The sequence below is a fragment of the Podarcis melisellensis genome (genome assembly GCF_964234715.1).
Source record: "Podarcis melisellensis genome assembly, chromosome: 13".
NCBI classification, from domain to species: domain Eukaryota; kingdom Metazoa; phylum Chordata; class Lepidosauria; order Squamata; family Lacertidae; genus Podarcis; species Podarcis melisellensis.
This window is the reverse complement of record NC_138545.1, coordinates 42,235,619-42,251,722: the sequence shown is the minus strand read 5'-3', so window position 1 is coordinate 42,251,722 and position 16,104 is coordinate 42,235,619. Positions and strand designations below refer to the sequence as shown.

The 16,104-nt window shown below is 46.8% G+C and overlaps 1 protein-coding gene and 1 long non-coding RNA gene across 5 annotated transcripts in view; both read right to left on the bottom strand.

The window, feature by feature from the left end:
* The window catches only part of LOC309354459, a 91,446-nt gene that overhangs the window by 28,499 nt on the left and 46,843 nt on the right, over positions 1 to 16,104 (bottom strand). The window lies entirely within an intron of this gene.
* The window catches only part of ARHGAP27 (Rho GTPase activating protein 27), a 62,562-nt gene continuing 50,999 nt past the window's right edge, over positions 4,542 to 16,104 (bottom strand). For all 4 annotated transcript variants that reach the window (XM_081883929.1, XM_081883927.1, XM_081883928.1 and 1 more), the window contains 7 exons: positions 13,339 to 13,444; positions 11,675 to 11,800; positions 11,125 to 11,223; positions 9,838 to 9,915; positions 8,569 to 8,703; positions 6,169 to 6,274; positions 4,542 to 4,899 (listed from right to left, as the gene is read on the bottom strand). In XM_081883929.1, the coding sequence (XP_081740055.1) occupies positions 4,722 to 4,899; positions 6,169 to 6,274; positions 8,569 to 8,703; positions 9,838 to 9,915; positions 11,125 to 11,223; positions 11,675 to 11,800; positions 13,339 to 13,444 (828 nt within the window). In that variant the 3' untranslated portion in view covers positions 4,542 to 4,721. The remainder of the gene's footprint in view (positions 4,900 to 6,168; positions 6,275 to 8,568; positions 8,704 to 9,837; positions 9,916 to 11,124; positions 11,224 to 11,674; positions 11,801 to 13,338; positions 13,445 to 16,104) is intronic.

Below are 16,104 nucleotides of genomic sequence, written 5' to 3'. Positions count from 1 at the left end.
TTTCACTCCATAGGACGCACACACATTTCCCCTTAATTTTTGGAGGGGGAAAAGTGTGTCCTATAGAGCGAAAAATACGGTATATTGCTAGGGTAAACCCTCTCCCATTGTCTTTTATTGCTGAGTGTTTATTCATCTCGCTCACATGGCATTGTAGTTCCACATCCCAATTTCTGACTTCTCTGATTTTGTATGAGCTGGAACTGGCCTGTGACCGAAATAATAAATTCACCCTCCCCGCAACTATCCATGGTAATTTGGGGGCACTGGGCAGATATTTGCACCCCAGCGCCGCATCTGCTAAAGACGGCCGGCCTGCTAGCCAGCTAACAGCTGGAGGAGAACCTCATCCCAGCGGGAACAGTTGCAACTCCCAACAAGATGCACTCAGAATGAGAGATGGGGCATTTAAATGGCAAAATGCAGCTCAAGTTATGTGTGAAGCGATGCACGTTGGGTAGAATGTGTAGCAACTGGGAAAGGCAAATTCCACATTAGGAAATGAGTGGAGAGAACTGAATCCCTAACGACTGTAGCCTCAGCCACAAGGAAGATCCTTGAAATATACTCGGAGTCGAGTGTGGATTTCATGCTCTTTATTCAGCTCATATTAGTGAGAATGGAAGTTCCCCTGAAATGTCTGCTTTATAGACAATATTTACACAATGGGCCCCACGTGATTGGCTAATTTTCCTGAAGGCCAATCAGGTTGCGGATTCGCTTCTACCTGGAGTTGGATTGGGTGGCTCCTGCGGACCAATCAGACTGCTGCATTCTGGATTCTATAGTTCTAGGACCAATCAGATTGCTGCCTTCTGAATCCTATTCAACTCAGTACATAATAATCCTATAATGCAAAAAAGGAAATCCAAAGGCAAATGCGTCTACACAGAATGCTTCATTTCTCAAAATGACGTCGTAACCTCCATCCTAAACACTCGACATAACACCTGTGCTTTTCTTCTAGAAAAAAAGGTGCCGGTACTTGGAGGGGGGGACACACGACATCACATGATCCCAAGTAAACACACACACTTCGTTCATTGAAAGGTTATTGTTTATTTTAAAATCAATTGTCACAAATTGTCTTCCAGCAAAAAACAAAAACAAAGAATCCTTCAGGTCCAACCACCGTTGTCTAAGATGGTTCCTAAAATGACCATCAATTTAAAAATCAAAACCTGTTGAATGTAGGAGGCAAGTGGTAGGGATTGAATCATTTTGTGCTTCCTCAAAACCCATGCCACAATGTGCTAATTGTCCAGTTCCTGAACAAAAGGATTTGAGTATCTCATTTTTGCTGTGCCTGCGAACAATGCTTTGACTCTCCTGTCAAATCTTTTTCAGGAACAGGAAAGGCTTTGGGAGAAAGAAGTATATTTAACTTGTTCGGCCAACGTTTATCAGAGGCATGTTACATTCTAATTTGTGACGATTGCCTCTCCCAAGGATTTATAACCACACAACCCCTCTGGTAGCCCAGAGCTCTGTGGACACAAAACAGTAAATAACATGACATGGCAAAATAATGGAGGAGAGGAATTCATCCCTCCCCTCCCCTCCAATGATAAATTATTATTATTATTGGAAATATATAGCTGGTTCTGCATGGGAGGTGCATAGGGAAAGGGCACTTTCTTAATAGCAATACTCATTCATCACTTTCTGTGGACTGTAAAAGGTTGCTGGGCTGCAGGTTTTGTGTCTTGAAGGTCAGACACCACGCAGACAGTGCAGGGAAAGCGGACAAGCTTACACCATGTGAGTTTGGGAGGGAAGACACAGAAAAGATCCTGTCCTTAGCCAGCTGAAAAAGCAGGATGAACATTCCTCCTTCATTGTTCATTAAAATCATAAATACAATTCCCTCCCCCCATCCCCCCTCGAGGTAGGTTGGTAAGTCACTTTTCTACATCCGCTTATGGCTTTGTGCGAGGGACTTAGCCCATTGCACATTCAATGCCTCCGGCCAAAGCCACATGGTCCTGGAATCTGCGCAGGCAGAGATCTAGCCTATGCTGGAGAGACCACATGGTAAATTCCTGTATACCAGCCTTCCCCAAGCTGGTGCCCTCCAGATGTTTTGGGCTACAATTCCCTCCAGTCCCAGCTGCTGATGGGAGTTTCAGTTCAAAACCTCTCCCGGTATGCCCCACGGAGGACCTTAAGGTCCATATATAGCAACACCCTAGAGGTCCTGGGCCCTAAAGAAGTTAGATTAGCCTCAACCAGAGCCAGGGCCTTTTCAACACTGGCTCCGGCCTGGTGGAATGCTCTGCAGTGGCGTAGCATGGGGGGTGCAGGGGGGGCCGGCCGCACCGGGTGCAACATCTGGGGGTTAGGGTTAGGGGGCGCAAATCCATGGGTTAGGGGGCACAAATTACTTGCCTTGCCCCGGGTGCTGACAACCCACGCTACACCACTGATGCTCTGTCTCATGAGACCAGGGCCCTGCGGGATCTGATTTCTTTCCGCAGGGCCTGTAAGACAGAGTTGTTCCACCTGGCCTTTGGCTTAGAATCAGTTTGATTCCCTCCCTCTCTTTCTTTTTCCTTTATCTCCTGTGAAAAGGCTGCATCCTAATGTTTTAATGTTGTATTTTCATCTTTTTAAAATTGTATTTTAATCAACTTGTTTTTATTATTGGTTGTTAGCCGCCCTGAGCCTGGTCTTGGCTGGGGAGGGCGGGGTATAAATAAAAAAATTATTATTATTATTAGAACATCTGGAGGGCACCATATTGGCAAAATCCGGTGTAACCAAAGTCATGTTTAGGTGCCATTTTGCAACAGTGTTCCTCTAAGCCAGACAACCTGTGGCCACTCCCATCAGCCCCAGGCAAATGGTTGGGGAAGATGGCAGCTGTAGGGCGGTCCTACTAGCCCTACTCAAAGTAGACCCCCTTACGTTAATGGACATGAGCTTTCATTGTTTTCAGTGAGTGTGCTCTGTCTTTTTATCAAATGCAATACAAGCAGCAACTGGAGGGCCACAGATTCTCCATCCCCTGGCCCCTATGAACTCCTAAATGCTGGATTTAGCAAAAAAACAAGATACTCCCCACCCACCCCTAACCACTCCCAATTCTTCAGTAGATTGTAGACTAGTCCTGGCTGTGCCAGCCACTCATGTATCACAGTTTTAACAGCATCTCTTAATCTCTTATTCCCGTGGGAAGTGCAGCCTGGTAGAATGGCACGCCATGGAATCCAGTATTTTCCCAGGACAAGGCAACCTTAAACCCTCATAGCTCAGAGAACCTGGGCCCATGGCTGGGCTTCTATGTGCACTCAGACGTTTCAGTTATTCATGTACCAACAGCAGTGCCCAAACCAGGAGGGCAGGATAGAAAAGGCAGCAAGCCTTCCAGCACATGGTGCTTTTCACTGAAAATGGGGAAGAATTAGACCTCATTGTTCCCAGTCTGAGACTCGGCCACTTATTTGTGCTGTTGAGCAGTGTGACAGATGAGTGGCGCAACACTGGAGCAGGAAGTTCACAAATCTAAGCCGCGGAACTTTTCCCAAATGGCAGAAACTAGCCTTCTCAATCACCGTTGGTGCTAAAAGCACAAGCTCTTTACTGTCAATATTGGCACTAGACATCCAAACTGAATCCTCTTGACTGAACCAGAAAGTTTGCCAATGAAAACTCTCATACGGATATTGTTTCTTGTGCAACGTCGGAAGTTGTGTGTGCCCTACATGTGCTTTGTTCTATGACGCAAAGAAACACAAGCACACACACCTGCCATCATGTGGACATATGGAAATAAGCTTCAATCAGTGGTAGATGTTCCCAGGGATCAATTTTTTTGCAGAGGTAGAACATGTATAGGAAGCACACTGCGGGTGGACAAAGTTGCATACCACAAACAGGGCAATCTCAATAAACCAGTCTTGGCTGTCAAGTGCAATCAACTCTTCCTTTTCCATCTTAGGGAGGAAAACGGAACACAAACTTGCAAATCTCAGGAGGAGAGTTAAGTTACCCTCACACTTGGCTAAAATTACACACATGCACCGGAATGAGCAGAAGATGCACTGCTGTTAACCCTACAACACTGAACCCAACATTATTCCCATAAACACTTGTGACCTGCATCATAGGATAGCATCTTGCAATTTTCCGTGTTGCGCATGGGCAGAGACAGGTGGTGTGCGCAACACGGTCTACAGTTTGGGTGATTGATGCCCTCGGAATGGATTTCTAGCCCTATTCAAACCCACCAACTGGACATGCTTTTTTAAACAAAAGCAAGTTCGCTCAAAAGAGCTGAAGATTCACAGGACAATTGTAGCAAGACAATCCCTGTAATTCCTTAGCAAGAAGCCAGGATGCTTGAAAACATTACGGTGTGCACTTGGCCACAGAAGCCTCCCTCCCATTCCACCCCCCAAAATTTTGTCCACACTACATCCTTCAGCGAAAAATATTCCGGATGGGAGTTAAGATCACTAACCCAAACAATGAGCTCCTTTCACGTCCAGCAGGGTTTCACATCCCTGACCCGCAACGTTCAAGAGAGGCAACCATGGACATTCTGAATCCTACATTGACAGTTTTATTGCTAGTCGTTTCTCTCCCTCCCTCCCATATCTTCACTGTCTCTAGTCTTGGCACTGCCCAGCAACACCGTCGTCCCCACAGCGATGGGACCTGCCCCTTTGCGTCGCAGCTGCTCCTTCATTCAACCAGGCTTCTCGCTCCGCTGGGAAGGCCTAGCTCTCGGGGAAGATGTAGCTGTATTGGCTAAGGATTTGCTCCACAATCTGGTTCTGGAAAACCATGTACATAGTCATGTTCCCTTCTTCGGCCTCTGGCTTCAGCAACGTTGGCCCAAAGACGATCGCGACGCTCTGAACAGACATGCGGTTCTCCTCCCGGAACTCTATAACCCTGCGGGGAAGAGAGGAAGGATTCCATGAAGGAGGAAGAGGGACACTGAGATGCAGCAGCTAGAGATGTATCTCGTCTGGGCATCCTCGCTTGGTGGTGGCATCTTACTGTAGTTCACCTTCATCTGCGCTGCACATGTAAAGCAGTATCATGGAGCTTTAAAAAGTCATGGATTCGCCCAAAGAATCCTGGGAACTGTATTTTGTTACGGGTTCCGAGAGTCATTAGGAGACCCCTGGTCCCTCCAGGGGTGATTTAGCAAATAATCCCTCTTTCTTGGGAACTTTGGGAATTGTAGCTCTATGAGGAGAATTGGAGTTTCTCCTCTCAGCACCCTGAACAAACAACAGTTCCCAGGATTATTTGGGGATTTAAAGTGGTATAGGTAAAGGTAAAGGGACCCCTGACCATTAGGTCCAGTCGTGGCCGACTCTGGGGTTGTGACGCTCATCTCGCTTTATTGGCCGAGGGAGCCGGCGTACAGCTTCCGGGTCATGTGGTCAGCATGACTAAGCCGCGTCTGGCGAACCAGAGCAGCACATGGAAACGCCGTTTACCTTCCCGCCAGAGCAGTACCTATTTATCTACTTGCACTTTGACGTGCTTTCGAACTGCTAGGTGGGCAGGAGCAGGGACCAAGCAACGGGAGCTCACCCCGTCGTGGGGATTCGAACCGGCAACCTTCTGGTCGGCAAGTCCTAGGTTCTGTGGTTTAACCCACAGCTCCACCCGCGTACCTTAAAGTGGTATAAGGGAGCTTTAAATGTCTAGTGCGGATGTGGTTCAAGTGTCTTCTAACACAGGTTAAAAGACACTTGCTACCATGTGCAAATCCCTCTTCCACCCACCATATGATATCGCCAAATACTAATGCTTTCCAACAGTGAAAAAACCGAAAGAATCACCCACAGAACGTTGACCATCAATTCAAAGCAGTGCAGCTAGAAGAAAATTCCTCTATAAACCACCCAGGGGAAACGTTTGAAAGGTGGAGTAAAAAATATAATAAATAAGTTTGGGTTGTCTGGAGGTGTGGAGAGGGTTAGAGTCCTGTTTACAGACAGGAGCCTAGGGACAGGAGAGTCAGCATGCTGGCGACAGGTGTGGAGAGGAGATGCAAAAGGCTGGGCGACAGCAAGACCAAGGTTGAATGGGAGGATTGTGGAATGGGAGGATAACCTCAACACAGGGACTCGAGGGGCTGGGCTTCAGAATTCGCACTCAACACCCTTACGCCAGCCCAGAGAATCGGGAGATGCAGCCGCTCACCTGCAGAGATGCTGGAAAAGTACCCTCATGGTATTGTGGTTAGCAGGAGGTAGAGAATTCACCAGCTCCCGTAAGCGGTAGCTGCGCTTCGAGGGCTCTGTAATTTCTGAAATGCCAAACAGAGGGAGAGATCTCACTCAGTGCATCCCCGCCACCTATAGAGATACAGTGATATCTCTGGTTACATACTTCACTTCCTGAGAGAAGTGAAGCTACAGGGAACCAGGCAGAGGGCCTTCTCAGTGGTGGCACTCACCCTGTGGAACACCCTCCCATCAGATGTCAAGGAAATAAACAACTATCTGACTTTTAGAAGACATCTGAAGGCAGCCGTGTTTAAGGAAATTTTTAATGTTTGATGTTTTATTGTATTTTTAATACTGTACAGTGGGGTACCTCGGGTTACAGACGCTTCAGGTTACAGACGCTTCAGGTTACAGATGCTTCAGGTTACAAACTCCACTAACCCAGAAATAGTACCTCGGGTTAAGAACTTTGCTTCGGGATGAGAACAGAAATCGTGCTCTGGCGGCACAGCAGCAGGAGCAGGAGGAGGCTCCATTAGCTAAAGTGGTGCTTCAGCTTAAGAACAGTTTCAGGTTAAGAACGGACCGCCGGAACGAATTAAGTACTTAACCTGAGGTACCACTGTACAAATAAATGTAGAAGCCTGCACTGCTGCTATAGTCCTCCCTCCATCTTCCCTGCCACCCAATACTTGGGGCCGCTGCAAAAGGGCACGGGAAAGATAACTGCAACCTTTTGGAGACATTGGAAGTGTCCGTCTCAGGGCTCAATCTTGATATTGCAACTTGCTGCTGGAAGTAGGCAAAAACCAGTAGTCCGTCTACTAGTTCCTCTCCTTTTGCTGCAGTGTCTAGTATGGGAAATACCTGACATGACATACCATCGTGTCAAGCATTTCTTCGCTGCGCTGCAGCAGTCAAAATACGGAACAAGGTATGATACCACGTCAGACATCTCCCTCACTAGATGTTGGGAAGAGAGGTGAGGAACGATGACAAGGCACACACAGCTGCTGTTCTTCAGCAACCGGCATTTACTACAACACCTACCTGTGTGTCAGACGGACCAGCTCCTCTGATTTCTACAAAAGTCATGTTACCTCCTGCTTGGACTACTGCAATGCGCTCTATGTGGGGCTACCCTTGAAGGTGACCCAAAAACTACAACTAATCCAGAATGCGGCAGCTAGACTGGTGACTGGGAGCGGCCACCAAGACCATATAACACCAGTCCTGAAAGACCTACATTGGTTCCCAGTATATTTCTGAGCACAATTCAAAGTGTTGGTGCTGACCTTTAAAGCCTTTAAAGGCCTCTGCTCGGTATACCTGAAGGAGCGTCTCCACCCCCATTGCTCAGCCCCGACACTGAGGTTCAGCTCCGAAGGCCTTCTGACGGTTCCCTCACCACAAGAAATGAGGTTACAGGGAACCAGGCAGAGGGCCTTCTCAGTAGTGGCACCCGCCCTGTGGAACGCCCTCCCATCAGATGTCAATGAAACAACTATCTGACTTTTAGAAGACATCTGAAGGCAGCCCTTTTTAGGGAAGTTTTTAATGTTTGATGTTTTATTGAGTTTTTAATATTCTGTTGGGAGTCTCCTAGAGTGGTTGGGGAGGCCCGTCCAGATAGGGGTATAAATAATAAATTATTATTATTATTATTATTAGCTCAGGAGGATGCTATGTTTTGGGGGCAGAGGAGGCTAGCTGATGGTGATCGGATCCCAAACAGGGCTTTCTGCGGTCCAAGCTACATGATGCATTACTATGCTCTTTAATACAGGATTGTTTTTAAATCACAAATTTCTGGAGTGTGTGTGTGTGGAATCCAGAGACTCTATCATGGAGGGTAGGCTTTAACCCTTTATTGCCTGTTGTGACCCCAAATCCAGGCCAGCTCTCCCAATTAAAAATTGCACTGAAAAAAGTACTTATATAAAAACTTGTTTCCCCTATGAAAATTGCAGTCACGGCCTCCCCAAACTGGACTGGGACCATAGCGGGGGGGGGGGGGGAAGGATTAAGGTGCCTACCCTGCACACTAGGGTCCTGTTCTGGATCTGGCCCTCCTGTACCGACAAATTTGTGCAAAAGCAAACCTGCGCTTAAGGCGCAGATTCTTAGCCAAGGTATCGTCTTGTTCAGCTGCGAGTGTGACTCCCCCTGCGGCTCGAAGGCCTCAAGAGAAGCAGGCCTCTAAGAAGACGAAGCAGGGCGTAATCTGAGTTCTCTTCCTGCTCTTGTCTTTTAGAAAGCGCTGACTAAACAGAAGACCGCTTTCACAGATGCACCTTTAAGTAATACTGCAAGGACCAAAAGATGCTCTGATGCTTGAACTCAGCTACCCCCTCCCCAAAGCAATGTCTCTTACTGATGGCTGCAATGAATCTGTCAAAATGGCTGAAGGGGAAGAGCGGCTCTGGCAACTCGCGGAAGAAGAGTTTGAGGGCCCCGGTGATGACGTGGACATCGTCCCAACGGCCGTCGTCGAGATCCAAGCGCTCATCTGCAAAAGCGACGGCAGGGAAACAGGTTAGGCCGTATCCTAGGGCTGCTGAATAAGGAGCCAATATTACTTTTGTCCAGAATGTTTGGGCCTGACCGCAGCACAGCAACGGCCACTCCTGCACCAATCTAAAATACGAGGATGAATGAGGATCCCTTTCGGTCACAACACAGAGTGGCTGTGGAAGGAGTCCAGCTTCAGTCCCACCACTTGGGCAACTCTGATTGGCTGTGAACATGGGAGAGCAGCAGGTCTAGAAACAACTCTATGATTTTATCATAGAATCGTAGAATTGTAGAGCTTTTGACAACTAAGATGTATATATTTTAGGACCCACCTTATTTCAGGTATTGTAAATTGTTTTAAGCTGTTTTAAACTCTGGGGCCTTAGGATAAAAGGAGGACAACAACAACAACAGTTACTCATTCATTTTTTTCTATCACAGTACGAGTGTGTGGGGGGATCTTATGAATTTTGTGCTTTTATGCTGTGAACCGCTCTCAGATCTTTGCATGTAGAGCAGTATACAAATGTAATTAATAAGGTAAAAGGTAAAGGACCCCTAGACGGTTAAGTCCAGTCAAAGGCGACTATGGGGTTGTGGTGCTCATCTCGCTTTCGGGCTGAGGGAGCCGGCGTTTGTCCACAGACAACTTTCTGGGTTATGTGGCCAGCATGACTAAACTGTTTCTGGTGCAACGGGACACCGTGAAGGAAGCCAGAGCACATGGAAACGCCGTTTACCTTCCCGCCGCAGCGGTACCTATTTATCTACTTGTACTGGTATGCTTTTGAACTGCTAGGTTGGCAGGAGCTGGAAGAGAGCAATGGGAGCTCACCTCGTCGTGGGGATTCGAACCGCCGACCTTCTGATCGGCAAGCCCAAGAGACCCAGTGGTTTAGAATAACAATACTAATAATCCACATAAATATTCAACCAATACCCTTTCTAGAGCGCGCGCGCGCGCGCGCTCTCTCTCTCTCTCTCTCTCTCTCTCCACACACACACACACACACACACACACACACACACTGCTAGAGATTGAACTTGGCACCTTCTGCACACAAGCGGAACATTGTACTGTACTGCTAAGTTTTGTCCCCTGCCAAGCTGAATCTATGGAGTCTCTTACCATGGTCCACCTTGTAGCGCAGTTTCTGTATTGTCGCCAGATTCCCACTTATCCGGTAGAGTCCATCGATATCCAAACCTGCGGGACAAGAAATTATGACTCTTATACTAAAGGCCCATGAGACCAAAAGAATTGCCATGAACAATAAGTCTGAGCCTGAGAAGGTATCGTGCAAATTACAGGTATTTGCATGCATCTCTCTTCCTTTGCGCAATATATTTTGCTTCAGTGGGAAGCGACAAGGAGTTAAGCACCTCTGGAAGTCCTGCTGCTCAGCTCCTTTCCGAGATGTCACCGGGCCCACATGTTTCAACACTTATCTTGACTGCCACAAGGATTAGGTTAGTGGTGGCTTGTGTCCTTTTTGGACTGGTGGGGCGAATAGAAGGGAGAACAAACAGTAGGTGGAGCTGCAGGCAATGATATGCCGAGTGAACTCTGTTCAAGTCCTTTCGGCCATCTAAATCTCTGCTGAGTTCCTCAAGGGCAGGGGTCCCCAAACTAAGGCCCGTGGGACGGATAAGGCCCAAGGAACTCGTTTATCTGACCCGCGGTGACTCCCGCCGCCTGCTGCCCACTCTTACTGGCGCTGCACGACTGCCCACTTCCGGGTCAGAGGAGCACCAGAAATAGCTTGTGCGCATGCGCAAGCGTTATTTGCACATGCACAAGCGTTATTTGCGGTTAACATCCGGTCAGAGGAGGCCCATGCACATGCGCACAAGCTATTTCCGGTGCTCCTCCGACCCGGAAGTGTGCTGGAAATAGCATGCGCACACGCATATGGGCGCACGCTCCCCCGCCCTCCAGCCTGCCGCGCAATTGGCGCTAGGGACACGGTAAGTTTGCTGCCCACTGCTCAAGGGCAACACTGAGACTAAGGTGGAGGAAGCCAATAAGTAATGTTACCATCAGTCCAGAGGGGTAAGCAAGAAGGGCAGGCAGGCGGGGGGTGGCCGAGGGCAGGCTGAGATTGGTGGCGCCGGGCCCCATGGGCCTCAACAGAGCAGCCTTCACTGGATTAGTAGGAAGAGGAAGAGGAAGAGGAAGAGGAAGAGGAAGAGGAAGAGGAAGAGGAAGAGGAAGAGGAAGAGGAAGAAGAAGAAGAAGAAGAAGAAGAAGAAGAAACTTTCAAGACTTCCCACGACTCAGCAAAACCAGATAATATGAATGGCACAAAACAGAAGTTTCGCAAGTTTTGCTGAAGTTGTACAATGCGTGCAAGCCACAAAACTGGGGGTAGTGGGCGCATAATTTCAATTTATTTGGGGGCATAGAACTGTGTACCTCTCTTCTCCACAGTGCAGATGCACTGCCTCACAAACTGAGGCACAGTACTCTTCTCACGGTCGCACAAAACTTGCAGAGGGCATCCAAACACCTGATCTGGATTAAAGAAGCAAACAACCCCGCAAGAAATCAGGTTAGAAACACGATCCAAAATATCCTTTCTATTTATATCTCATGGCCATCCTTGAAACTTGTGGCAAAAGTAAGACAGCTATAAACAAATCAAAGCCTTCTTAACTTACACGCAGGCTGGGGACGCGCTATACATTAAAGGCACATGGTTTCCCCCAAAGAATGCTAGAAAGTGTAGTTTCTTAAGGCTGCTGGGAACTGTAGCTCTGTGAAGGGCAAACTACAGTTCCCAGGACTCTCTGACGGAAGCAGTGTGTTTCAAATGTGTTCTAAATGTATGGCGTGTACACTACCTCAACTGAACAGCTGCAATACAAAGGCTGAAACCTCTGTAAATTGGCCTTGGCTGATCAGCGTAGTCGCAAAGCCAATTATTTTTTTTAAAAATGGACTCTTAGATCTTCCAGGAATATACCTTTGATGTAGCCTCGTTCCCGCAGGGACTGAAGGGTTGGCCGCCTCTGCAGAAACCTCAGGAGTTTGTTGCGAACTTTGCTGGAATCGCTGTCCGAGTTGAGAGAGGTGGATGAATGCCAGGAGGCTGCAGAGGGGAGAATTTGGCATTATAGTACAGGAGGAGATTTTCTGCTGAAGGCTGAGCCTCCCACATGCTTCAGCGAAGAGGTACAAGAGGAAATGCAAGCTTCTCTTCCAAGACAGTTTCAAGGGCCTGTTCACATATGCAGAGCTATAGCTAGGTGGATCTTGCGCCCCTGGCAGAACCGTCCAGATTGTGCCCCCCACAAAGGTAAAGGGACCCCTGACCGTTAGGTCCAGTCGTGCCAACTCTGGGGTTGTGGCGCTCATCTCGCTTTATTGGTTGAGGGAGCCTGCGTACAGCTTCCGGGTCATGTGGCCAGCATGACTAAGCCGCTTCTGGCGAACGAGAACAGCGCACGGAAGCACCGTTTACCTTCCCGCCAGAGTGGTACCTATTTATCTACTTGCACTTTGACGTGCTTTCGAACTGCTAGGTTGGCAGGAGCAGGGACTGAGCAACGGGAGCTCACCACCTCATGGGCATTCGAACCACAGACCTTCTGATCGGCAAGCCCTAGGCTCTGTGGTTTAACCCACAGCGCCACCCGCGTCCCATATGCAGAATGTAGCCACACTATAGGCTGACAACATTGTGGGGATTCGAACCGCCGACCTTCTGATTGGCTCTGTGGTTTAACCCACAGCGCCACCCGCATCCCTAGTCACCAACAAATCAGCTCTTCTTTTTGCCTCTCCTCCACCCCCCCCTCCACCCATTCAATTCACCCTCCATTTAAAACCTTTACTTATGAGGCAATAATCAATATTTTTATTTATGGACATATTTTTAAGCTGATTTTGCACACGCCTCTCGTCTGTGCCCCTGGCGGGGGCCCACCTCACCACCCCCTCGCAGCGGCCCTGCACATATGCCCCTCAAAGTGGTATTTGCCTTGTCCAGAATCTTTGAGGCGGGCGTGTGATCTCTGTTATCTAGAATGAATATCCAGACTGTGCTCAGGTGAGGAGCAAGCAAAGGGAAAGGGTGGCGACAGAGACCCCATATTGAAAGGTCCCTCCCAACAGGCACAAGACAAACTTCCGAGTACAGTGGTACCTCGGGTTAAGAACTTAATTTGTTCTGGAGGTCCGCTCTTAACCTTAAACTGTTCTTAACCTGAGGTACCACTTTAGCTAATGGAGCCTCCCGCTGCCGCCGCACGATTTCTGTTATCATCCTGAAGCAAAGTTCTTAACCCGAGGTACTATTTCTGGGTTAGTGGAGTCTGTAACCTGAAGCATCTGTAACCTGAGGTACCACTGTAACAGACGTGCAAAAGCAAGCTCCTGCACCACTGGGGGTGTATATGGATGGATTTTTACTTGTCGGAAGGATAAAAAAGGAGGGGAGAATAATGTATAATGCCTTGAGCTGCTTTTTTTGGGGGGGAGGAAATGTGATATCAATGTAAATTGATAATAATAATAATAATAATACTGTAATATAAACTGTTTGAACTATTTGTCAGGGAAAATTTTGTTCCAAAAATCGATTTCTGTGTTTGAAACCAAAAATTTGCACTGAGTATTAACACCGACCTGGGCTTTTCTTCTCGCCCTCTTTCTCTCTGTTGCTTCCTAGCTGTTCCTTCGATCTCAAATCTGATGAATTCTCCTCATTGTCTTCCGGAGGGAAATCTGTAGGCTGAAAGAAATACAAGGGTCACCTTTGTCGGTACCTCTGAAGAGAACACGACATTTTACGGTGTGTTTGCAGCTGCTTGAATTCCCCATTTCATTTGCATTGTCCACATCGCGCTCAACGTTTGTCCCCTGCAAAATATGGGGGTTGCCCGATATGGGGATCATCCAGTAAACTGGGGGGAAATTGGGCTCCAAAACAATCCAGTCAGGGTCACAGACAATTGGTTCAGTGTTTTGGGCTGGGTGGATCCATCGCCACTTTCTGCAACTCTCCGTTCCACAGCTACTACAGTGGTACCTTGGGTTAAGTACTTAATTTGTTCTGGAGGTCTGTTCTTAACCTGAAACTGTTCTTAACCTGAAGCACCACTTTAGCTAACGGGGCCTCCTGCTGCCGCCGCATGATTTCTGTTCTCATCCTGAAGCAAAGTTCTTAACCTGAAGCACTATTTCTGGGTTAACCGAGTCTGTAACCTGAAGCGTATGTAACCCGAGGTACCACTGTACTTCCTGAATGCCTTCATTTCTTCTCCAGCAATGCTCCTGACTATTTCATGCACATTCCTAAACTACACAGTTCCTCCTTTGATCCCTCACATTTGCACAAAACCAGAAAACTGTAGAGGCAGCCAGTTCCACCCAACATTGGGGAGCCCCCATCAACACTGCTGTGAGGCCCACCGCCATTGCAAGGCCCGACAAGGCCTGTCGCCACAAGATCTGGCCCCTCCATATTTTTGGGGGGGAGGCTGAGTCTCGTCCAAACAGACTTTTTTTTGGGGGGTGGTAACTAAAGACATTGCCGTCCTATAGAGTCTATGCAAGCAAACCATGTTAAATACATTGGTACCTCTGGTTGCGAATGGGATCCATTCCAGAGCTTTGGTCGGATCTCGAGGAATTCGCAACCAGAAGTATTGTTTCTGTGCATGTATGCGGCATGATTTAGCGCTTCTACACATGGTGCGATTTAGCGCTTTTGTGCATGCAGCGAAACCCGGAAAAATACTTCTGGGTTCACTGCGTTCGCATCCTGAAAGATATGCAACCAGAGTGTGCTTATCCAGAGGTACCACTGCAATCCATGTGGTTTGCTTGTGCAGTTTTTTTCATTTTGTGCAAATCTGAGGGAACAAAATAAGGGAGATGTACCTGATATTGCACAGCTATCTGTGCACAGCCTCTGCTGGTACTTAAGCAGTATAACAGAACACCTACTGGCATGAATGGAAAAGACCCAAGTTGCTTCTCATATACAAATTCAAATAGGTGCAAGTGTGGACCAGTCTGGTCTAATTCAAATGGGGGTGGAAGGTGGACAAACAGTTTTACAATGCTCAAATGTGGACAACTCCTAAGTGTAACTGGGTGTGATCAGGTCTTCTCAAGGATGCCATTTTCCTCCCATTCCTCTGGCTAGCAGAATAAAATATCTCTCATGAATTGGCTGTCAATTGATGGAAGCTTCCTGACTGAATTCTTGTGAAAATGAAACAATAAAGAAATGGTAAAAGTCTTCAAATAACACAGGATATGCAAACTAGGGATGCTCAGGGATTTCAGTAGGTCCACATTCCTAAGTGAACCAATCTAATTGCTCTTACTGGATAAACACGTAGTTAGCAACATCGTTATTATAATGGCACACGTTTTATGTTTAAAATGTGTACCCAACATGCAAATTTTTGTAGGTTGCTTTTAAAAAATTAAATTGCAGGATGATGCAGAAACAGGAAGGAAATGACTTATGAATAAACAAACCAGAAGTGGACTGAGCTGTCCTTCCCCAATGCACAAACTAGTTTTTAAAAAAATTACACAGTATTTTTAATAACACATAGAAGCCGATCAAGACAGAAAATCAAATGGCAAAAAAGAAAACAGAATACGTAATAAACTAATTATTTAATGCCCCTTAATTAGCAACATGGGGTAGAAATTTTCTACAATGGAAATTTTTCAGTGTGCTCTTTCTCTTTAAATGTAGTTTTATTGAAGACTATTCAATGAAATTTTCTAGTGTTGCATTTGTTTCCATTTTCCAAATATGTGTTTCACAAAATTAATTAGCAATACAACACATGGATACAATGCCAATGAAACTGGGCAATTTCAAAGTTGTAAATCAAGCCTTAAAAAAATAAAATGCAAGAGAATTGTGTGCCACTGAGGTGTCAAAAATAAAAATAATTTCCAAGTAAAGCTTTGAAGTTGCTTGAATGGAACACTCAAACAGCACATTAATGCCGCAACCTTTAACACACTTGAACTTAAGTGAGATCTGAGTGAGCATGTTTAGGTTTGCAATGTGATTATTTGAACTTCATTAGGAAAGAAGATTCAAAATATTGGGCCATTGGAATAACTTCTGAGATTTTCATACAGCATGAAATTCTAACATGGCCATTAAAAAACTAAACTAAACAGAAAAGTCAAATAAACATACTAAATCAGATCCAAATGGCATTGGGTGTGTGTGTGTGTGGAATCCATGTAATTTCCTGATTTATTTTTTTCCAGGGAAAAAACTGCAACACAGCCTTTCATATTACACACAATCAGATACCTGAGGCAGTGCACCTCTGTGTCACATTCAGACCAACCTTGTTTACACTTGATGCACAAAACTGGAGGGGGGCAGCGGTTTACAACATTTGTTTT